The 23,857-nt window shown below is 39.3% G+C and overlaps 3 protein-coding genes across 5 annotated transcripts in view; 1 reads left to right on the top strand and 2 right to left on the bottom strand.

Annotated features, from left to right (window-relative positions):
- nfkbiz (nuclear factor of kappa light polypeptide gene enhancer in B-cells inhibitor, zeta) overlaps positions 1-23,857 on the bottom strand; it is a 692,084-nt gene that overhangs the window by 367,364 nt on the left and 300,863 nt on the right. The gene's annotated exons all lie outside the window — the stretch shown is intronic.
- LOC100702675 (histone H3) lies at positions 17,320-18,127 on the top strand. The gene has a single exon (XM_025902706.1). It carries the CDS (start codon positions 17,676-17,678, stop codon positions 18,084-18,086), a length of 411 nt encoding a protein of 136 aa, XP_025758491.1. The 5' UTR covers positions 17,320-17,675; the 3' UTR covers positions 18,087-18,127.
- On the bottom strand, positions 21,140-21,988 carry LOC100702942 (histone H4). Its single transcript, XM_005462168.4, has one exon. The coding sequence runs from the start codon at positions 21,492-21,494 to the stop codon at positions 21,183-21,185; it is 312 nt and encodes a 103-aa protein (XP_005462225.1). The 5' UTR covers positions 21,495-21,988; the 3' UTR covers positions 21,140-21,182.

Genomic DNA, 23,857 nt, shown 5'->3' with positions numbered 1-23,857 from the left:
ATATGCATCTTCTTTTTGTTTTCATATTTTAATTTATATTTAATTGTGCTGTGGTTTGCAGTGTTTTGTGTTGTTTCACTTTAAATTTGTTTTAAAGGAAAAAGCTGAAAATTTAAATAGTTAAAAGTTGAACTGTAACTAGTTGGTTTCTGTATTATATGATTTATTTATTACATTTTATATGGAGTGAAAAAATAAAAGTATATTTACGGTGGCCCCTAGAGACAAAGCACGTACAAACTCCAAAACACGTACAAACCCTGAAGCACGTACAAACTCCCAAAAACGCAAAAACTCCAAAACACGTAAAAACTCCAAAACACATACAAAACACAACAGAAGTGCTCCAGAATGCTAGGCGCAGTGTTGAGCTTTTGTTACCTAGAGGCTACACAAGCCAGCAAGTACCAACGACCGGATTTGGTGTGTGGTAGTAACAGGTAAATGAACATTTTTTTAAAAATTATTTGAATATATGTGAGTGCCTGTGTATAAATACACAAGCAATACACATATGCTTTCAATTGTGTAATTTAAGTGATCTAGGTAGCTCTGTTTTGGAAATTCAGTTAATGCTAGACATGTGCTTTGGAGTTTGTATGTGTTTTGTCTCTAGGGGCCACCACATATATTTATATATAAATATATATAAATAAAACCTCGTTTGTTTTTTGTTTTTACATTAGTAATTCCTTTTGTGCATAATTTTATATTATTGTTAATAATAAATTAATTAAAGCAACAAAACAACCTGAAGAGCCGGTTCGGAGCTGAAAGAGCCAGCTCTTTTTTGTGAGTCGAGCCGAAAGAGCCGGCTCTTTCGGCTCGACTCACTAAAAAGAGCCGGAAATCCCATCACTACTAGGCGCAGTGTTGAGCTTTTGTTACCTAGTGGCTACACAAGCCAGGAAGTACCAACGACCGGATTTGGCGTGTGGTAGTAACAGGTAAATGAACATTTCTTTGGAATTATTTGAATATATATGAGTGCTTGTGTGTGAATACACAAGCAATACACATATGCTTTCAATTGTGTAATTTAAGTGATCTAGGTAGCTCTGTTTTGGAAGTTCAGTTAACGCTAGAAATGGGTTTTGGAGTTTGTATATGCTTTGGAGTTTCTCCGAAAGAGCCGGGTCTTTTTGGTGAGCCGAGCCGAAAGAGCCAGTTCTCTAAAAAGAGCCGGAAATCCCATCACTAGTTGTGTAATATGCTGGTATTGATATGATCAAAAATGAACTGAGTTGTTTCCTATTCTATAGAAATTGTACATCTAATTAATAACAAGGCTTTCTGCTGATGTTATTAATTAAAAATTATTGTTTTATTTTTAAGCAACAACTTTTTAGCATACAATCAGTCCATGCTGTACAGGACAGATTTGTAAACTGTGCATACAAAAATAGACTATTTTACAAAATTGCTCATTCAACAAATGTAAATCACAGCAGATTTTTGTTGTTGTAGGTGCACTGTCACAACTAGAAATGTGGGGGGAACTCCTCAAAATTGAAGGCAGAACAGGAAAATACATGGGAATAACAATTTTCCTTTAAGCACATCAGTAAAGGTCGATCTGGATACTTGATAACTGTTGGTATAGGTATGACATGAATTTGAATCTCCATTATCACAGGTTTTAATTGGGAGGCAACATGCAGATATACAGGAGGACTATAAACAGCAATTCCAATTGCATACAACTGTTTTAGAAAATACCAACAACACTGTTAATTTATCGCTTGCTGGTCTATAGACTTTACAGTGTGGATGGATGGAAAATCCATCTGGCTCCACTCTTGCTGAATTGGTGCTACAAACAACTCTGCGCTCGGCTTTCCTGGCTGTGTGTGGATTTATACTTACAAATTTTGACCCTATTTTTCTTCCTCTCAGCTGATTGGTCAATTTCATGTCAATCACCAATTAAACAATGCAATCAGAGAACATCTCCAAAAGTTGATTCTGTTCATCTGGACGTAGCGTTTTCAGTGGGAGAAAATGCTGAAAACGCTACGTCCAGATGAACAGAATCAACTTTTGCAGATTTACTTACCTGGATGATTGAGCATGCATCAAGACAATCAGACAACAGATAGGTTTCGCTGTTGGAGGGCTGCATTACGGAGCTTCAGGTCCTGAAGCGCCTTGAGGCGACTTTTGTTGTGATTTGGCACTATATAAATAAAATTGAATTGAATTGAATTGAATTGGAAGAATAAATTCCCTTTTACATACCAGACCAGCATTTTCCTTCATTACCACGAAGGAAAACAGTCTGTGCGTGTCCAAGTTAAGTGGTTTTTGTGTCACAGGGCTTATAATATGTGTAAAAATCTGGCCATGGACCATCACATCACACTGCTATCATATTTTTCTGTTACTATCATGTTTCTTTTCTGAGATGTTGTTACTTTTATGACAGATGTAACGAGAAATCTTCCTGAAAGTAAAATGTTTTATTCTAATCAAATATTTGATTCTGATAACAGATAAAGATTTTTTTTACTTTTGTTCCGCTATGATAGTTTATACAAATTTTGGCCAATTCCTATTTATTTTAATAGGCTTTAGCCCCCAAAAAGTCGCCAGCGACAGGTTTTTCCAAACCTGTTTCGTCAAACCTGAGCTCTACCAGGGGCTCAACACGCCTGGACTTTTAGAAGAAAAGAGATGTCCGAAAATAAACCACAGGGTCAAATACTTGATTTTGTTCAGTGTTTTAGAGTTATCAATTCGAATTAACTAATTTAAATATTTTATTCATGTACATTTTGATTGCCTTTTTCAGTAAAAACGGCAAAATTTCAATTTCTTTTTTTTTTCTGTCATTAATCCTTGATTACACTCATATAGTATACGGTAGAGGAAAAAACCTACCAGATGTGTAAAGTAGTAGTAATACTGAAAAAAGGGACAAAAGCACACACACTCACAGCTGATTTTATGACACTTTTACAGCTAAAACAATATATAATTCCGGTTATCCTGCATAACATTATTGGGGATAAAGGGTTAAGGAACCGCAATTAATTTTTTTAGTTTAGCTTGTGTTTACTACCAATTTTTTTTTTTTATCACCACACAGTAAACATTAAGTAATATGTAAAGTGTCCATTTATCCTCCATGCCTGGTCCATTATCTTAAGCTTAGGCTGCTGCCCCTCGCGACCCAATCCGGTACTAAGTAGAGATGCCCAGAGTTCGCTCTCTCCAGGCACTTGGCCCAGCTCCTCCGGGGGAATCCCAAGGCATTCCCAGGCCACCTGAAAAACATAGTCCCTCTAGCATGTCCTGGGTGTTCTGGGTCTCTTTCTGGTGGGACATGCCCAAAACACCTCACCAGGGAGGCATCCTAACCAGAGGCCGGTATCTAATCTGTCCTTTTTGTATGTTCCCCTCAGGTTGCCATGGTAGCAGATACGGGGAGAACAAGTGTAGACGATGCCACAAGAAGGATGATGAAATTCCTCATATCACCTGAGCTGGCTGCGGAGTACAACATGCTTGGCTGACATGGGAAAAAAAAGTTCAGAGATTTTCATCTTTTTAATGTTGTGTATGGTAAGTTAGTTTCACTTGAGACATTTGAACTTTAGAAAACTAAACTTTTTTAATAAAGTGTTTGAAAGTGTAACTGAGATTGGTTATCATACAATTTGTATACATTTTTTGAGGCAATAAAGTGAAATAAACATTGTTCTTTGCAAATCATCACCAAATGAAGTAAGCTAAGATTAACTTTACTTTGGCTTGCCCATTTTTCTTCTTCATTTGCAGAGGCACTGAAGAAGAATTATTTAACATCAAAAGTCAACTTGCAAGAAGCAGATAAGGCTCTCTCCAAGTGGTTCACTGGAGCTAAAGACAGAGGAGGACTGAGGACTGCAAGGGTACAAAATAGACTTACGGCTCTGTAAAAAAACAAAAAAAGAAACCCTGCTGATTCAAGATAAACTTTTGAGTTTTCCATCTGACTTTTTCCCCATGTTGCTACAGTTCCATAAATCTAAGGAATTTTGCTGTAGTTTGACATTTCTAGTTTTTTTAAAGTTTACGCACTTTGGTATACAGTTACGTAAAATCACAGTTGTTGGACAAAATAAATGTGAAAAATGTTGTTTTGTGTACCCTCGTGATTTTTGAAATGGTTTTATTTACAAACTAGTTTTTGTTTGTTTAATATATTTGGTGTCTTTCTGTCACAGAACCCGTATTAGCCGTCTGATAAATTGATTTTGTGACTGTTTTGCTACATGGGGCCCACCCAGTGCCAGAAATTAGCCAATTCAAACTAGAAGTAAGATGCAACTACAGAACCCACTGATAATGCCATTCCAACTTTTTAGCTCATGTTTTCCTCATGTTGTACCCACAAAAAACTTAAAAGGTGGGGCCCGGGTGGGTTTCTGTGTACTTTGCCTAGTTGGGGCCCATTTAGTTCCCAGATTTTACCAATATAATACCGAGATGGGCTTATAAAATGGGGCCATTATGGAACCCGCGGACAATCCCACTTAAAACCCACTTTTTAGCCTTTGTGGTGCTCACATGGTACCCACAAAAAACTTGAAAGATGGGGCCCGGGTGGGTTTCTGTGTACTTTGCCCAGTTGGGGCCCATTTAGTTCCCAGATTTTACCAACATAACATCGAGATGGGCTTATAAAATGGGGCCATTATGGAACCCGCGGACAATCCCACTTAAAACCCACTTTTTAGCCTTTGTGGTGCCCACATGGTACCCACAAAAGACTTGAAAGATGGGGCCCAGGTGGGTTTCTGTGTACTTTGCCCAGCTGGGGCCCATTTAGTTCCCAAATTTTCCTAACATAACACCTATATGGGCATTTAACATGGGGCCATTATGGAACCTGCGGAGAATCCTATATGGGGCCCATTTTTCAGCCCATTTCCAAACCATATGGGCCCCACATATAAATGTTGGCTGGGGCAGGGTATCCCTCAGCAGCAGCTACAATATCTTCAGAGTGACAAACTGCATTTAGCAGAACACCAATTTAATTTCAAAGAACCGGAAAATGCAGATTATACAAACCCGGTCCACTAAACTACTCCACCTGAACAGGAGAGGAGCGCTTCCTGAACCGATGTTTGTCAAAACATCAAACATTGTCAGATTGGCTGAAAACGGCGTTCACGCCGCCGTCGCTCCAGTACAGCTGAGCAGACTGCAACCGTGGGAGAGAGTGACTGTGTTTCACACACTCAGCTCTAGCTTTCTGATCCTGGACTTCGTGACAGATCTACCACTGTGAGTAACACTGTTTCGTCTTCCGTGGACTCTGTATGTCCTAAATCAGATAACTCTGTTACTGTGTGTTTGAACTCTAAAGACATTATTCAGAGTGACACCTCGGTGTCAAGTTATTCACCGGTTGTCCTCGCTAGTGATCTTTGTGTTCCTGAGCCGTCAGACTCTGGTAATGCTCGCAGTGTTTTCTCTGAGTTAGCCAATATGGATTTTCCAGCTGTTGAGCTGAACAAAGGACTGTTATTCCACCCCAGACTCACCTACACGCTATTACTGGCATTGTATCCCCGCTGGACTGTTTTACTCCTCAGCCTCTTAATTCTGAGGTTTCCCAGCCTGAGCCCAGCCACACACCATCAACAGTTGTAAATAAAACAGTGCGTGCTGAGGAGCACAAACAGTCTAAGACTGTGTGTTCTGTAGCCGATGCTCCTTCTAGTGACTGGTTTGTGTTCCAACCTGTTTTGTCTTTTCACATTTCTGGTGTTGCCCAGCCAGCCCTGGACACAGTAAAACTTCTGCATCTGAGACTTCCTGTGTTGGTCCGACAGTTTCCCCTCTGTGATCTTTTCTGCGCCTCAGCTGGTAAACGTAAATGGTAACAGAGTGCCACCTGCCATAGTTAAACTGGCTAAAATGCTTGAACTTAGCACAAACTTCTTTGGTTCCTGTTTACACCTCAGCTTCTTCTTATTTTATATATATGGCCTGGTCGTGGGGAATGAGACAGAACACAGAAAATATTCGTTTTTGTTTTTTGGCTTTTTTTTTTTATTTCTCCAAATGATCTCGGAAAAGCACAGTTTTAAGCACAGTTTTTTAGTTTTTGTGGTTTTGAGTGAAAACATTTAATTTTAACATTAAACCCAGGAAGAGTTCCCACTTTGGGTTCCAATTTAAGCAGATTATTAAAGTAGATCTAATTTTAGCAACTTCACAGGCTCCTGTTGAACTGTCACTAACCCAAAACCAGCGAGAGCTCTAATCCTGCTCCACGGGCTCAGCCTAAAACACCTGTAACTTTCAAGGTCTGAGATAACAATAAATATAAAATATCACAGTGTATTAATAATTAATATTCATAATATATGTGTAATAATATTTTTATTATTATTTGATTTGATTTTCCTGTTTGCAGCAAACAATTTTACAAGCAGAGCTGCTGTCAGTCCACAGTAGAGGCCGATCCTTCCTCGTCTCTCTACTGCAGAGACAGAAACACATCTGGGTTTCTCACATTCATTAAAATCAATTACACTAACAACACATCAGAATAAGAGAAAAAAACTGTTAGGAGCGGGTTATGTTCAGAGTTTTACTTTCAAATTCACATTTTCTCTGAGTCTCTGAGTTTTAGAACAAAACCTGAGCATTTGAATTCAAACATCAAACTAAAAATGTCCTAATAAACTTTCAAACAGAAAGTGTCAGACTGTTTTCTTTGGTCTGTTTTACTCTGAAAATTCACATTTATATGAAACATTTCTGCTGATCTACACAGACCAACAGTCAGCAGAGTCAGTATTAAATATCAGAAAATGATTATTACCAGTCTACTTTCATAAGTCACCAGTATCATCTAAACGTCATGTTGCCTCCTGTCATTCAGAGGTGTGTGCTGAGCTGGAGCAGCAATAATGTAGAAACTATGAAACAGAAGAAAGTGCAGCACACAGGAAAAATTTATGACATGTTGATAAGAGTTATGATTACAAGTGTGTGAGTCAGTGTTGTGTTTCACTTCTTAAGACTCAAACACTGCTGTGTTTTGCTTTTAAAATGTACATTTATAAAATATGTTTACATGTACTATTATTAATTATTTTTTTAAATAGATAAATAGAAAAATAACACTTGTTCATAACACAATTTCAGCTTATCAATAAAAACATTAAAGCATCAAGTACAAAGTTTAAGTCTCTAAATGAATCCTGAGGGTCTGAACTCACAGCTACACTCTGAGAGTTTGTATGAGATCAGACAATAAAGCAGCAGATCACTGTGGATCGAAGAACACAAACACCACTGATTCTGTAAGAAAAGAAAAGCATCACCTCCTGTTCTACGCTATAGCTTAATCAGAGCTTATCATACATAATCATCATTATAAAATCAAGGTGAATACTTCATTACAAACTGCCATTCAGTAAAAAACTGAATCACAGGAAATGAAATAAAGCTAAACATCTTAAATCAGCTTCACGTTGCTCTGAGGTCGATGATTTCATTTAGTTTCATTATCAGTGACAGTCTGTTTACCTTCAAAATAATGTAAACTTGAAAAACCGTTTCCTTCATCGAGTTTATGATTATAGCTCATGAATGAACAGACTTGCATGAAGTTCATGATTTCTTGGATCATGTCTCGTTATTTTGTCCATCATGTGTTGTCCTCAGGATTCCCATATACTTGTTTAACATTCACCTAGAGACCATTTTTGGCCCGAGGACAACACAAGGGTTACCCTGTTAGGACCTCCTGACCATCATAATGAGAACAAAGAGAATCCTGTAAAGTGAGAAAACTGATTATTGGTTCTTTTGATCAACACTGCATGTAGAGGAATATTAACATTAGATTCCTGAGATCTGCTTCCTTAACACAAGATATTTTTGCTTGAAAGTGGAAACCAGAAATAGTGTGTTTGGCCGCTCCAGTGTCAGAGGACTTGGGGGGGTGACGATGAGTTTTGTGTTTGTACCATATTCGGTGAAGAGCAATCAGGTTGTCACAAGTGGACTGGGAGGAGTGAAGGTGCAGTGAAATGTGCTTTCACAGCAGGATTGATTTAATTCTGAAACTGTCTCTGTTGAGGTTTTGTAGACATGCGACTGCTTATTATGTGATATTAACTTGTCAGCCATTTTGAAGGTGGAGTAATCCTGATACATCAAGTGAGTGAAAAGCCTGGAAATATTGGCCCTGTCTCAAAATGCGTACTTGTGTTCTCGTGTACTCGTAATACGTCATCAATCGAAGAGTAGTACTGTTCCAATTCAAAGCACGCATCAAGCCGAGAACGCGAAAAAGTCCCGAATGCGTTCTCGCTCCGCCTGTTTTATCGAGCATGCATTGGTGGTGATTTGTGTGGACATGGTACAGCTAAATATCCCAGAATACATTTCGTCCAAAACTCAAATGCGGCAATGGCGGAGGAGCACGGCTAAAAACTTGTAAAAATATAATATTACCTTTTCTGGGTCACAAAATGAACTTTATTTTCGGGCAAGAATGTATCTCTGTAAACTTTAAATATCTGCTCAATTTATCAAGATATTTCCATATTTCCAAAAGTGCTCTGATGTTTTCGAAGACGTCTGTTACCCACCAGCTTGATAGCAGACCAAGAGGTCAAGGATCACTAGAGCCCGGCGAGAAGAGCGGACTCCTGCACATCATTTTTAACCCCTCGCAGTCTTTCATTACTCAAGTTAAACATGATATATAAGTCTATTTGATAACTTTGAAATGTTAATGTTTGGTTTATACTTATACTAATATACTATATTTGTTTTATACCACTGATTTCCTTTCCGATACGATGCCAAGTAAAATTCAGGGTGGTATCAACGATACTGATCCATAACTGATACTGTTTCATTGTATTTCAAAATCCAATATATAATTGTATTATGTAATTGTAATAATGATATAATAATATAGCTTCATAATGATTACAAGACATCAGACTACTTGTTCTTATTGCTTAATAATGCAGAATTATCATATAGAAATAAAAAAAACCTCAAGCGACTCCGCGAGAGACATCTGTCTCGCCCTAGCAGCACCTGTCCCTCTCCTCCTCTTCAGTTCGCCTCAACATAAGCTCATCATATTCTACGACAAGGTTAGTGGTGTTGCCACAACAACTCACTGTCGTCCTTGGTCTCTTGTGTTCTGGGGGCCTCTGGATGTCTGGAGCCTGGATCTCCTCCATACCTGCTTCATGCCCTGGAGGACGGGGCAGTGGCCCCCCACACCCTCTAGCAGATCATTACATGAAGGAACCTGTTAAATACAAGCGCGTTCATGCTCACAGGTGTACACACAGGTGCTCACACACACAAACTACACCCTTTTTGGCTCCTACCTCGAAGCACACTGTGCGCTGTCGATCTTACGTGCTGCACAATAATGTTTAACATTTAGTATTTACTGTTATATTCACATAGATCATCGCAATGATGTTTTGCTATATTGCTGTCTTTTTTTTGCTTGTTTTCTCTTTTTTCTTTCTCAACAGGTGATCCATGTGATTGATATATGTATTTTTTGTCTGTTTGTTTTGTTGGTTTTTGTTTATTGCCCTTTATCACCATTCCTCTTCCTCGCTGTTTTTCTTTCCCTCTTTCTTTCCCCCAGTCAAGTCTGTCCCGAATTTAGCAAGTGAAAATAAAATGAAATAAACAATAAAAGGTGAATCCAATAAGCAAGGCTAGGATGGTCCATTTGGTAAAGTAAATCGGTTGGGTATCTTTCTTTGCCTTTAGACAATAATTCTGATGGCAAAAGAACCAAACGGGACAGGCAAAAACAACAACAACAATTTCCCACCTGCGGGACTAATAAAGGTTATGTTATCTTAAAGGCACTTACTGTACTGTGATTTTACTTGCACTGACATGCCTACGCTGTCCGACTGGTTAAACAAATTCATAGTCTCACTGCTGTTGTTATAACAGAATTTTCTGCCGCTGGCTACTGAATTTCTTATCAAGTGAAATGTTTGAACTCCAAAATATTAATGATTCAGTTACATAAATGATGTGCAGCATTTTAATCCATCTATAATCCATACATCATCATCATCATCATCATCATCATCAAATCAGCATGAATACTTCATTACAAACTGTCTTTCAAAAGCAAACTGAATCAAGAACAGAATATGAAATAAAACTAAACATCTCAGATCAGCTTCGCGTTCTCTGTGAGGTTGATGACCTAATCTTGTTTCATTTCCATAATCATAGTGATTATTTCATCATGTTATCAGGGACAGGTTGGTAAAGTTTCCCTTCAAAATAATGTAAACTTGAAGAACAGTTTCCTCCATTGAGTTTATGATTATAGCTCATTATTCTGTCCATGTTATTAACTGTCAAACTCTTCCACTGACTGTCAGTCAGTGAACAAAAAAACCCAACTTGGAGTAAGAGCTGACAATGTTAATACCATAAACATGTTGTGTATATCACAGTGTAAGTTTTAAACATCATAAGTCAGCAGGTTATTATAATATACAAAAAGCAATATTAGAAATGAGTTCACTTCAAGTTCACAGCCATCATTCAGTAGTTGCTTAAATTAAATTAATTTTCTTATTCTGTTTTTATGCAGACTTTGCCATCAGTCTATATAATAAACAGCTCAGAGCTCCAAACTATACAAGAACAACAAAAGAGCATTATCCATTATCACATGCTTTTTCACCTCCTTCCTGATGTAACTGGTGCGTCTCCTCCAGCCCCATGCTGTGCAGCCAATTGTTTTTGTTTACGTCATTATTTCCTGCATCTACACCTGTGATGATATTCAAGTTTTTGAAGAGCTCTGCTATGCAAATTAACCCCATGCACCCAGGTGAGTGCAGTCACCTCCATTTATTTTATCTTTTTTAAATGTTTTTACATTTCACACTCACTGGCCATTTTATTATGGCTCAGAGTTCCAAGTTTCTGTATTAACATTCCTCAGAGATTTTGATCCATATTGACATGACAGTGTCACACATTTCTGCATATTTGTCAGGTGCACATCCATGATGGGAGTCTCTATTCCACCACATCTGAAAGCTGCTCAGTGAATAAATGATAATAGTAAATAACCTGTATTTTTATAGCGCTTTATTTAGTCCCTAAGGACCCCAAAGCGCTTTACACTACATTCAGTCATCCACACATTCACACACTGGTGATGGCAAGCTACATTGTAGCCACAGCTGCCCTGGGGTGTGCTGACAGAGGCGAGGCTGCCAGAGACTGGCGCCACCAGGCCCTCTGACCTCCACCAGTAGGCAATGGGTGAAGTGTCTTGCCCAAGGACACAACGACCAAGACTGTCTGAGCCAGGGCTCGAACCGGCAACCTTCGGATTACAAGATGAACTGAAAACTCTTGAGCCCTGAATAAACAATGGAGAGAAAACTGAAACTGTGTGAAAATGTCTACAATCAGATGCTTCCCGGCTTGTTTTGATTGCTTCATTTAACTCAGTCACTACTTGTTGAAAACCGGTTATTTAAATTCAGGTTGTCCTACACTGAAACATCAGTAACTGCTCATGGCAACTGTCAGCAAACCAGTAAGCCTGTTCCTAATTATGTCATTAACCTGGATCACAGACATTATTTTCCACTCAAAGAGATAAAAGGCAAGAATCTGTATATGAAATGTAACCTAAGTGCCTTTCCACATCAGTTACAAGCAATTCAAATCTTACGAAGCACCTCTCAACGTCACATGCTTCAACAAAACTAGTCGCCAGATTGACGTGTAGCAGGAGCAGCTCAAACCCAGGTGAGGCTCACATGAGCTCAGCGAGCGATGGAGATGTAGCGACGCAATCCAACCAGTCTAAGCTTGATTTCTCTTCTCCACAAACATTTGTGACTGTGACACAGACTGAATTACACAAATTGATACCCAGGTATGTCGTTGAGAACATGCCTTACCAACAGTCGAGTCAGATTCCTTCAAGTCTCTTTTTGCCAAAGTACCAGCAAGAGGAGGGGGTCAGCCAGCCATGCAGAAAGACTTCTTCCAAATACATAGACACCGAGTATGCTAAAATGAATGTCGAGCTCAAAAAGACATTTAATGAGTTAGAATACGTCTCTACTACAGCAGACATCTGGACTGCATATAATAAAAGCTGTCTTGGTGTAACAGTACATTGGATAAATCCACACAGCATGCAGAGAGAGAAAGCAGCACTGGCATACAGAAGATTCAAGGGTCACCATACGCATGATAATATTGCTGTTTAGTTGGACAACATATCCCACAAAATAACATCAACTGTGACGGACAATGGCTCTAATTTTGCCAAGGCCTTCAAAAAGTACCAGCCAGTTGAGGAGGAAGACTCTGAGAATGATGAGGACGAGGTAACTTTTACAAATATGAACGATGCCTTAAAAAACAGTGTTGGTGATGATAATGACAACGATGATAATGTAGGTGTGTTGATCACTCTGCCGCCACACCAGAGATGTGCATCACACACATTAAGTCTTGTTTCTTGTAATAATGTTGACAAGTGGCTACTTTCTTTGTCTTGCACTAACCTACTACTGTATATTACTGTACACTATTCTTATTGTATATATTGTATATCTTATATTTTATATCTATTTCATCTGTTCCTCGGTCTCTCCTGCTGCTTTGAGCATGTACATGACAAAAGAATTTCCCTTGGGATAAATAAAGTTGTTCTTATCTTATCTTATCTTATCTTATCTTTCACAAACAGAAACAAAGGCATTATATAGAAGCGCTGCCACAAAGTGCACAGGGTTGTGGAACAAGGCCAGTCATTCAACAGTGGCTGCAGAGAGAGTGGATGGCATTATTGGACAGAAACTGCTACTTCCTTGCACTACAAGATGGAATTTGTTTTATGATTCCTTGGCTCGAATCTGTGAGGTTTCTCTGCTTGAGCTGAACACCATCTTCTCCAACTTTGGGTTGACAGCCATGACAGAGCGGGAACATCAGTTCATCAGGGAGTACTGCACTGTCATGAGGCCACTTACAGTGGCCCTGGACATTCTTCAGGGAGAAGACAACACTTTTTATGGGATACTCCTACACACACTGGAGACATTGATGTTTAAAAAAAAATAAGTGAAGATGCTTTCTTGGCTGCTGTGACTCTGCCCAAGTTCAAACTATGCTGGCTGTGGACACGGGAAAGGAAGGACAAGGCCAAGGCAAGTCTGCTGGCAGAGTGCCGGAAAATTGTCCTTGACGAAGACCAGCAAGCAGGTACCAGCACACCTACATGCCAACTTAGCACAGACTCAGCCACAGAGGATGGCTTTTTTTTTCCTTTGAAGATGAGGATGACACCTCTGCTACTGCAGAAAGTCAAGTCATAGATTATTTCAAATCAGGATCACATGGAATGGACTCTCTGAATAGATATGCACTGATAAAGAATATTTCACTCAGATACAATGCAGCCACGCCATCCAGTGCCCCAGTAGAAAGACTGTTTAGCCTGGGAAAGCTCGTCTTCTCTCCAACGAGGGACAGAATTTCTGATGAGAAATTTGAGAAGCTACTTGTTTTGAGATACAACCACTGGTTTAATGGCTAGGAAGAATGGATGTAAGGGGTTTGTGGATGTGGCAAATAAGAATTATTCATGTTTTAAAAAAGCAGAGGACATTAAAACAGGACGCTCTAATATACCTATACTGCAAGAACAGCACGTTTGACTTCAAATAGATTGTAATTGGCCATGGAGTTGACACTTTGTATTACCTGTTTAAATTTTTACACCTTATAAAAATGTTTTAGTTTTATTATACAGTGTACTTTTTCAGTATTAAATGGAAATCACCTCAACTATTTACTTTTGCATGGAGGAAAATACTTGTTTAGCCAGAGTTCTCTAAAGCTGTTACAGTTTGGCTCATTTAATTTGCACTACATTGCTTAAAAAGCATAATTTAATTTAATACTTATTTGTTAGCCAGTTAAAGCCTGTTTATGTGCAATAAATATCAAAGGTTCTGACACATCTGTTGTGTTTTATTGTATTATTTATTACAAATTTAAAAAATAATTATCTCTACAATTATAAAATATTACTTGATTGGTGTTGTCATATTATCACAGTAACGTTTGAATAGTTTGTATACATATATATTAATGTTTACTGTTAGTTCCTTCTGTTAAGTGCCTATTTACTTCAATTATATATTTAGTTTTATAACAGAGAGTTGCATATATGTTTTAGTACGTTCAAGTATGTTTAGTTATTTACTTTTTATTATTTTAGTAACTTTGATTAAGACTGGATCCAAGTTGTTTTACATATTTAAACATTTTTTAAAGTAACGCAATAGTTACTTTCCATATACAGCCTAAAGCACAGACAGCAGAGCAACACATAGACGGACAGAGAGGAACAGCAGAGGGGGAAAAAGTGCTGGGGTGTCCTCTGGTCCCCTAATATATAGGGACCAGTATCCCCGCCCCCTGCTGCTGGGTAACTTTCCCACCCGTCCAAACACAGCTGCAGGGGTCAGGTAGCGGCCAAGGTCTTGGCCAAAGGCCAGTCAGAACTCTGACTGGCCTTTGACTTTTTACAATAGGTCATGACACGGTCAAAGGTCACACATTAATCCTAATTATTAAATCTTAATACCTTAACACCTCACCTTAATAAACCACGTGAAAGTTAAAATATATATGTTCAGTGCAGATATATAGTTACATAGGTATACATGTCACACAAAAATCCACCACATAACATAAAAACCAGCTGGAAATGTTTTAATGTTATGTTACAGCTTTGAATGTTTTATCAGAAAAATTCTTCATTTGGTTTTGAGGAACATAAGATCATTTTAATTTTCACTTCAGTTTGTTCTGAGTTTTTAGATTGAAGTGTTTGATTCATTTTAAATGATGGTTAAACTCTCGTGCTGCCTTTGATGAGCCTTGTGGAGTCACAGTATCAATATTATTTATTAGATTATACTTTGTGTTACTCTCATAGATTTTCTGGCTCTGTGATAAAAACACTCATACAATACAATACAGCTTTATTTATATAGCACATTTAAAACCAAAGGTACACCAAAGTGCTATATATTAAGACAGGTTAAAACATAACCGATACACACACAGAAGAGTCAAAACTTCTATCATATAAATAAAGATTTATTTACAATATGTTCACTTTATAAACAGTAACATTAGGAAAAGTAGAAAACTGCACATTGTAACTATCAGCATCCACAGTTAAAGCCTCAGGACTTTGCTTTTTAAACTCAGTGTGATGAGCAGAGCTGCAGCAGCTGCTGTCAGTGTGAGTGCAGCATAGAGGCCGATCCTTCCTCGACTCTCTGTCTGTGGGTTCATTGTTGGAGTTTGATGTTTGGGCTCATCAGCAGCTGCAGGAAAGGACAGAAAATATTCTTTTATCCCGAAAGTTCATAAAACCTATTCAGCAAAGTTTATTATCCTAAAGTTTAACTAAAATATGAGACTCACTTTTAAAATTTCATGACATCAACTTACCAGTGACGCTGAGTTTACAATCTTGAAAGCTGCTGCCATGATTTGTCTTCACTTCACATCTGTACAGACCCGAGTCATCAGTCCTGAGTCTGGACAGTTGAAGTCTGATTCGTCCTTCTCTGAGGGCGTCTTTGTCACTCTGGACTCGTCCTGAAAACTTTTCATCCTGAGACTCTGACACCTCAACACCTTCATGAACATGATACAGGACTAAATCTTTATCAGCATTTATCAGGTAACAGATGATGAAAATGTAGATCCAGGATCTGTCAGGTTTGGTGGTGAACGTCCACTCCAGTGTGATGTTGTGGTTCTCCTCTGCCTGATAGGAGGTCTGTGTCACATTGACTACAAATGATCCTGTTGAGGAGACAGAGAGGGAAAGAGAGGAGCAGGCACACTGAGAACTGGAACAAATCTGTTGTTGAGCTTTAATTGGAGTTCATAAAGTGAAGCTGTAAACTAACCAGAGACACATGAGGTGAGGATGATGAGCAGCAGGATCCTGCAGATCATCTTCTCCCTGTGAGAGGAGACAGAGGTGAAGAGTCATCAACACATGAGGTCAAAGGTCAGTCAGTACAGCTAGAAGAAGGAAAATCTACAGTCTGATGGATGTAATCCTGTTCGTGATCCTGATTATTACACTGACTGACCAAAACTACATGAAGTAAAACCAGAAGAAAAACCTGCACTTTCATTTACTCTGAAAATATTTTTATAGTCTTCAAAGCTGCCGATTTTATTTTCTGTCACAAGGTGGCGCCACATGTTGTTTTGAATTGGGCATTGGGCAGTAAGAAAACATTTTAAAATATTTTTACTTTTATTTGTACAATTTTTTCTGTTTCTATAGCTTGTTTTCTATGATGTGTGTCATTCCAACATGTATAAAAACAAACCAACTCTTAAAATGGATTTTTTTTTATCCATCTTAATCCTCAGCATTAAAACATGATCAAAAAAGATCAGAGGCTCTGTTTTGTATTTAAAAAAATATGTACATTGGTTTTTGTTTGTTTGTTTCTCCTTTCAGTTTGATGGTTGGTTTGATGGTTAGTATGTGGACTCACATAACACATAACTCAGGTGAACTGCAGCTCTAAACTTTGCCTCGACACGTCGCACAGACAGACCAGAAAGATCTGCTCTTATCTGGCAGTAAATCTCAAACCATGATGCTGTTTGTGTAGGAAAACAAATACTGGAAAAACTGGGTGGGACAAAGCTTAGAGGGAAAGAGTCCCAGCACTGCTCATTACTGTTATAATGAATGCTTCCAGTTGCATAAAAATAAGATGTCTTCATTTCTTCAGAGGAAAAAGTAGATGCTCACTGGGTTGCTCGCCAAATTTGTTCCTTCCATGAAAGAGGACAGCTTATAAACAGTTAAATACCAGAATGTGCCTTTAAGGCCAAAGTGAAATCCAACTGATTAAAAAGTTCATTCTCGCTCACAGTGGGAGCTTCTGATCTCGAGGAAAAACTCAGATGGGTGTGAAAATTTTTATTGACCAAAACACATCAGTTATGATTCATCATCACATTCAATGTGTGAAATTAGTTAAAGTGGAAGCAAACAGAAACGTACCTGCAGCTCCAAAACACACTCTGCTTCTACGTTACTCGGTGATGTCATTATGAGGGCGGACAGTGCAAGACTTCAGATGTGAGCTGAAGACTGTTCATCCAATCACAGGTCAGAAACGACACCTGTGTTTCTGTGCTGAGCTGCTGTAAACAAACAGATGTTTGTTTACAGCAAACATCTGACCTCCGGTCTTTCCGCGCCCACTCATTTTGACAGGTTCTTTTCTTCGTAGTATCGAGACTAAGAGAAAATGTGGCCTGACCGGCTCAAAGCCTCGGTTATATTTCCGCAGAGCGCGCGCAGCTTCGTCACGCACCAATCACAGTGAGGCTATCGGCAGCGGGCAAATTCAATGCACTTTTCTCCAATGAGCAGCACACACCGAGGCGGGGCGGTGCTCCTCTGAACGGTGCTGAGCACCACGTGGAGCCCGTCACCAATCACGAGCCGGAGCGGCACCGCGTCACAGCCAGTCACACACTTTAAGAGCAGCGAGTCTCGTCTGTTTGCTACATTTTCTGCTCTTATTACAGGGAAAGAAAAGTGAGAAAGAATGGCAAGAACCAAGCAGACCGCTCGCAAGTCTACTGGCGGCAAAGCCCCCAGGAAGCAGCTTGCCACCAAGGCCGCTCGTAAGAGCGCCCCGGCCACCGGAGGCGTCAAGAAGCCTCACCGTTATAGGCCCGGTACCGTGGCTCTGCGCGAGATCCGCCGTTACCAGAAATCCACCGAGCTGCTGATCCGCAAGCTGCCCTTCCAGCGCCTGGTCCGCGAGATCGCCCAGGACTTCAAGACCGACCTGCGCTTCCAGAGCTCTGCTGTCATGGCTCTGCAGGAGGCCAGCGAGGCTTACCTGGTCGGACTCTTCGAGGACACCAACCTGTGCGCCATCCACGCCAAGAGGGTCACTATCATGCCCAAAGACATCCAGCTGGCTCGCCGCATCCGCGGAGAGAGAGCTTAAGCTACACGCTCTCCTACTAACAACGGCTCTTTTCAGAGCCAACTCACTCACACCAAGAGCTCGCTCCTTTATTGTTATTATTAGTGTTGTTTTTATAATAGAAATCTTATGCTCACACACAATCTTCATGCTGTTTCTATACCACAAACTACACTTGGGTTCAACGTGGAATTTACTCAATTCAGTTACAACAATGCTTTATTCAGTTATAGCATGACTTGTTGTGTCCTTAAATGTCTCCCTCCTTATTCACTTGTTGTTTTCCAAAGCTCACGTTGCAGTGCTTTGTGATAAGCTACATGATAGACCCCGTGCTCTCAAGTACCTGGTGTACACTATTGCTTAAATGTGACAGTAAGCCTAACATGAATCTGATTTTTTTTTTGTTTGTTTCTTTGTTTGTTTTTCCCAAAAATATATTATGTAACATTTTTACACAGTTCTTTGAAGTAACTTTGAGAATGGATACACAGTATCAGTCCTGTTCTGCTGCTAATGATCCAGTACATATAACAGTGCTCCTGTGTGAATACTGTCAAGAGTTGGCTTGACCTTCTCACCTCTAACACTAAGAACCTCATGTGACAAATATGGCCAATGTGATTGGCTGTGCCTTTCAGGGAGCTCTGTTTACGTCTTGATGCATTCTCAATCATCCAGGAAAGTAAATCTCTAAAAAGTTGATTCTGTTCATCTGGACATAGCGTTTTGTGGGAGAAACGTTTCGTCACTCATCCAGGTGACTTCTTCAGTCTCAGCTGACTGCAGGTTTCCCCGATCTTATAAACAGCTATGTGCTGTTTATAATGTTGGGGAAACCTGACAGTTTTTGAAGCATGTGTGACTGCATGTATTTGGAATGTCTCACTGTTATTTATCAGGTGACAGAGGCAGCTCTGCCATGTTGTAGCTCGGACAGAGGTGAAGGGGCAAGGTCACAGGTGACTGACTGATGATTTAGATTAACTAGTATTTATTATGATGACAATTGTCAGGCTGCTTTTAGTCATCCCAGTATCCTCGGCTGAGGTTCAAAGAAGCTTCAGTGCTCTCACAAGACTAAAAACATGGCTAAAGTCAACAAAGACTCAAATGAGATTAAACTATGCTGCTGTGTGCCATTTCCACCAGGAGACACTGGACAGTATAGATGTAAAACAAACATGCCAGCAGTTTATCTCAGTTAATGAGAGGAGAAGGCATGTGTTTGGCTGCTTCACATAGTGGACACTGAGTTGTTGTGTGGGGCACCAGTAGTCCATGTCTGTTGCTGTAACAGTAGTTCATGTTTACAATAAAAAGTCCCAGCTCACTGATTTGATCGGGGCAATAGTGCCTAAAATGTTGCATAATTTTGCTGAGAGATCTTTTACTTTGTGGTCATCTTAGATGAGTAGTTTTATGGACAAAACCCACCAGGTCATTCAGTGTTCCCTTAGTGCTAATGTATCAGAGATGTTGGTGTACTATAACTGAACTAATGTTGTTAAGTCCTGAAAGTCATATTCTTTTATTGTCATGACTGTATTTGAAGCTTTTTTTATTCTTGTATGATACCTGATTTGTATGGAATATGGCTGAAGTAAACTAAAGGTTAAACAAATGACTGACTGACATTATATAATTCACATATAAAACTATGGATTGTAATTTTAAATGTGGTGTTCTGCACAACATCCAGGCCAAGAAGACTGAGAAAGCTAAATAAAATCCTGCGACTGTCCTCAACCAACTAACGGCTTTTTGTAAGAGCCACTCACAACCTCTGAGAGTACACTTGATTAAAGTAATGAAACTAAATCTTTAATCCATAGGTGTCAAACTCATGTTCACACTAGAACTGAAGTGGGCCAGCCCTGTTAGTCTATCAGTGTGTGCAACACATTTACCTGCTTTACTACATGAATAAAAATCTGACTGACTTGAATTGTAAAGTTATTACCCAGACTTTTCTTTTTATAAACTTCCTGTAAAAACAGAAATCTGTGTAGTAAGAACATAAACATTGTCTCATTGTTTTTTCCTTAAAGTACTTGAACTAAAACCTAAAAAACAAGACCGCTGAGTAGATTAAAGAGGTTCAGACTTATAATTATAAATCTGTACAAACTCTCATTTAGGTCTGAGATTCATTTAGACCGACAGCGAGCCACAGCTGTGTGCTACATGCAAACACACTTTGTGTGTGGTGTATTTTCTGTAATTCTGATCCACTCCTTCAATGGAGCTTATTTACATTTTATTTTATTTTTTACCTGGAAGCACATCAACTAAACATAGATAACCTGGCAAAACCTCTTGTTTGCGATGTGGGTCGTTTCATCACAGAGCATTTACAGTTGCCTTTGATACTTTGTTTGCAGTTTAAACAGACATGTTGCATTTCAAGTGCTTATAATCTGGGTACTAAAACATTTCTTAGATAATTTTCCTTGTATGAAGGTTATGTCAGGATTGTGAGACTGAGTAAGCCTGTCAGAAAGGAAGATCACACATCAAAATTGTTACATTGATATGATTGGTGAAAATGATATTTCAGGCACACATCAGGAAGAGGTTTCAAAAGCTTCGTAGGGCTTCATCCACTCATGTCCACCTTTTGCTAGATCAAAGGTGGGTTGGTTATGTAAAAAGAAACTACTAAGTAAGCACTTGTGCTTCAAGCGGATTTGTGTCAGGAAGACATTTACAAATAAACTGATGAATGAGTGAAATCGATCGTTTTTCTTTTGTTTGGTGTATGACTGTTCAGTGAGTATTAATAAAGAGTGATATTGAATAAGTCTGTAACCTCTGAAGTTGAGTTTTCTATAGTTCAGTTTGTGGTGATGTTGTGAAGAAAAGCACACATTACAAATACCTGAATCTGACAGCCTATAGCAAAAAGAAGAGTCAATACAATGTGGGAATGTCAGTCGGTAATTGTTTGTGAAGATATAACACTACTTCCGAAGTTGGTGGGGAAATACTGGCAGATAATATTTGCAGGACTTCGTCCAAGACTTAAAAAAAAAATAACATCATCCCAGAACAAAGCTCTTAAAGTGAGGTGTGTGGCTCTTAAAAGAGCCGTTTGATGGATTAGGGCGATTAAATTTAACCGCCGAAGCCGTACAGAGTGCGGCCCTGCCTCTTCAGAGCATAAACCACATCCATGGCGGTCACAGTCTTCCTCTTGGCGTGCTCAGTGTAGGTGACGGCATCACGGATGACGTTCTCCAGGAACACCTTCAGCACACCGCGGGTTTCCTCGTAGATCAGACCGGAGATACGCTTGACTCCGCCACGGCGAGCCAGACGGCGGATAGCGGGTTTGGTGATGCCCTGGATGTTATCACGGAGAACTTTACGGTGACGCTTGGCGCCTCCTTTACCGAGTCCTTTGCCACCTTTGCCTCTTCCACTCATGGTTACAGTTTCTTCTTTGAACGAGCAAACTCGAATGAAGTTCAAGCCCACGGAGCCGTGTTATTATGTGTGCTCGGCGGACGTAAAAGAAAACAGACGGTGCGAGGTTCGCTGGACGACTCGAAGCTCAGTGGCTCCGCCCACTCTTCTATTCTTTATGTGGAACCATTGTCTTTTGGTAATGACAAAATAAGTCTAACCGAAGGGAGGCTCACACCAAATCGCACCCACAATGTCATGTCAGTGTTATTTCTAGGAAATCTACCAGTGTATTTATTCAGTGTACAGTAAACGGCGATGGAGACAACCAGTGCTACTCCACCCGCAGTCACAGTCATGCTGTTCCTCATTTCCGCCAAAGGCCAGTAGATGGCGGTAGTTTCAGCCGATCCTGTTTTCTTTTATGTCTTCTTTTACACGAGATGTAAATTTATGAGTCCATCAAGCAACCCTTCAGATTCATTTCTTAACAGCAAAAGTGATATTTATGTATCTATTGTAAACTATTATGTGTATTGCCATATATTTTGATGCAAAGTTTTTATGTGTTGTTTGCTTGTGAATTTGCCATGAATTGTGAAAATAAAGGCTTAAAAAAAAAGTAAGGGATGTTGCCTTAACATTAATTGGACACAAGCATGCACTAAACAAGTATATAATATAATTAATAATAAAAATAATGAAGGACAGATAAAATATAAGGACGCGGGTGTAGAAGAATACCGGATAATAGTTAAAAATGTCTATGATAAAATAATTTCTGAAAACATGAGACACACGGTTTGGTTGATCTCTGTCGGACGTCTCCGGTTAGAGCAGTAGTAAAATGGAGCTGCTAAGTCACTACTAAAGAATGCCCAATGTCACAATGCTCTGAGGATGAAACCTTGGAACATTTGCTGTTATCCTGCTACAGAACGGTAGAGATCAGACAGCAAATGGCTAAAGTGGGGTTTGATATTGATAATAACATAAAAGCTATAAAGTATGGTCTGTTTAAAGAAAAAATGTATGACAATAAAAGACACCTTTTTTTGGCTGATCATGTGCATTATCAATACCCACATTTGGAAAACAAGAGCCGAGGTGGTCATTGAACAAAAGATGATAGATAGTGTGGCTGTTTGTAAGAATATTTTTGCAGACTTGAGGAGGAGGAAAACTCTAGAACAGAAAAATAATAGTCCTTTACCTTGGGATCTTTTTAAAGATATGATTAATGTTAAAATGTTTGAGTATGTATTTCTATGTATTTGTTGTAAATTATTGTGTGTATTGCTATGTATTTTGATGCAAAGTTTTCTTTTTTGTGTGTGTTGTTTTGTTATGAATTGCCATGAATTTTGAAAACGGTGGAAGTAATGACCCACCTTCTCGTGATTATGTGGCGGAGGAACTTATTTGCCAATCTTCTTGCGTAAATCCGCAGGACATCTATTCTTTCATTTCCTTAACCAATAGAAGAGAGTTTGAGTTGTACTTTCTCCAAGACGCCCCTTGCGATGGTTTTTGGAAATTCATCATGCCAACTTAAATCATCCTAAGTGGAAGGAATAGTCTGTAGAATCTCCAGTCCAGCTAGAAGTCACAACAATTGTGGTGAAAATTTGGACAGGAAGAGTTCCAGACCAGGATATTGAACTCTACCTACAAAGGTACTGTCTTACAACCTCCTGTTAAGCCGGTTGATAAATTCGGCTTATGGTATGGAGTGAGAAAATTCAAGGTACCAATGCGGAGAGATGAAGCAGGTCATATTGTTTCCATCCCTAACTCCTTCTCTCTGGGCCCTTTTAATGGACGTATCATATATCCTGGACAAGCAAACAGATGTTTCGTCTGCCAAGCACTAGACCATCAAGCAAGAGACTGCCTTACCTTTAAGTGCTGCAAGTGCGGGGAGTTGGGTCATAAAGCTAAAGAATGCCAAAATGACAGCGAGTGTTCCATGTGTGGACCGAAGGGACACACCTTCTTTAAATGTCCCAAATCCTTTGCAAATATAACTAAAGCCCCCCAGCAGCCCTCCACGAGTGCTGTTTACACAATTTTTCCATCCACCTCAGCGCTGCCAGAAGCCTTAAATCAGGGGTGTCCAAACTTTTTTCGCTGAGGGCCACATACATAAAAATATAGGAGGGGCTGGGCCACTTACTAGAAATTAGGTATATAACCTTTGCTGTTTTAAAAATCACTTAAAAGTGGTCAAATGTGTTATATTGTTGAATATAATTAAAGACAAAACTGCCTTCATCACAGCTTTCCATAAATGGATCTTTATTGATTTATTCAGAAAAAGCTTTGGTAGCTCATTCTCAGAACAGCAGCAGATTTCTTCTTGGACAGAAGATTTACAGCACAGA

The sequence above is a fragment of the Oreochromis niloticus genome, linkage group LG23 (assembly GCF_001858045.2).
Source record: "Oreochromis niloticus isolate F11D_XX linkage group LG23, O_niloticus_UMD_NMBU, whole genome shotgun sequence".
Taxonomy (NCBI): Eukaryota; Metazoa; Chordata; class Actinopteri; order Cichliformes; family Cichlidae; genus Oreochromis; species Oreochromis niloticus.
The sequence above is the reverse complement of the archived record's forward strand: the minus strand, read 5'-3'. Positions and strand labels throughout refer to the sequence as shown.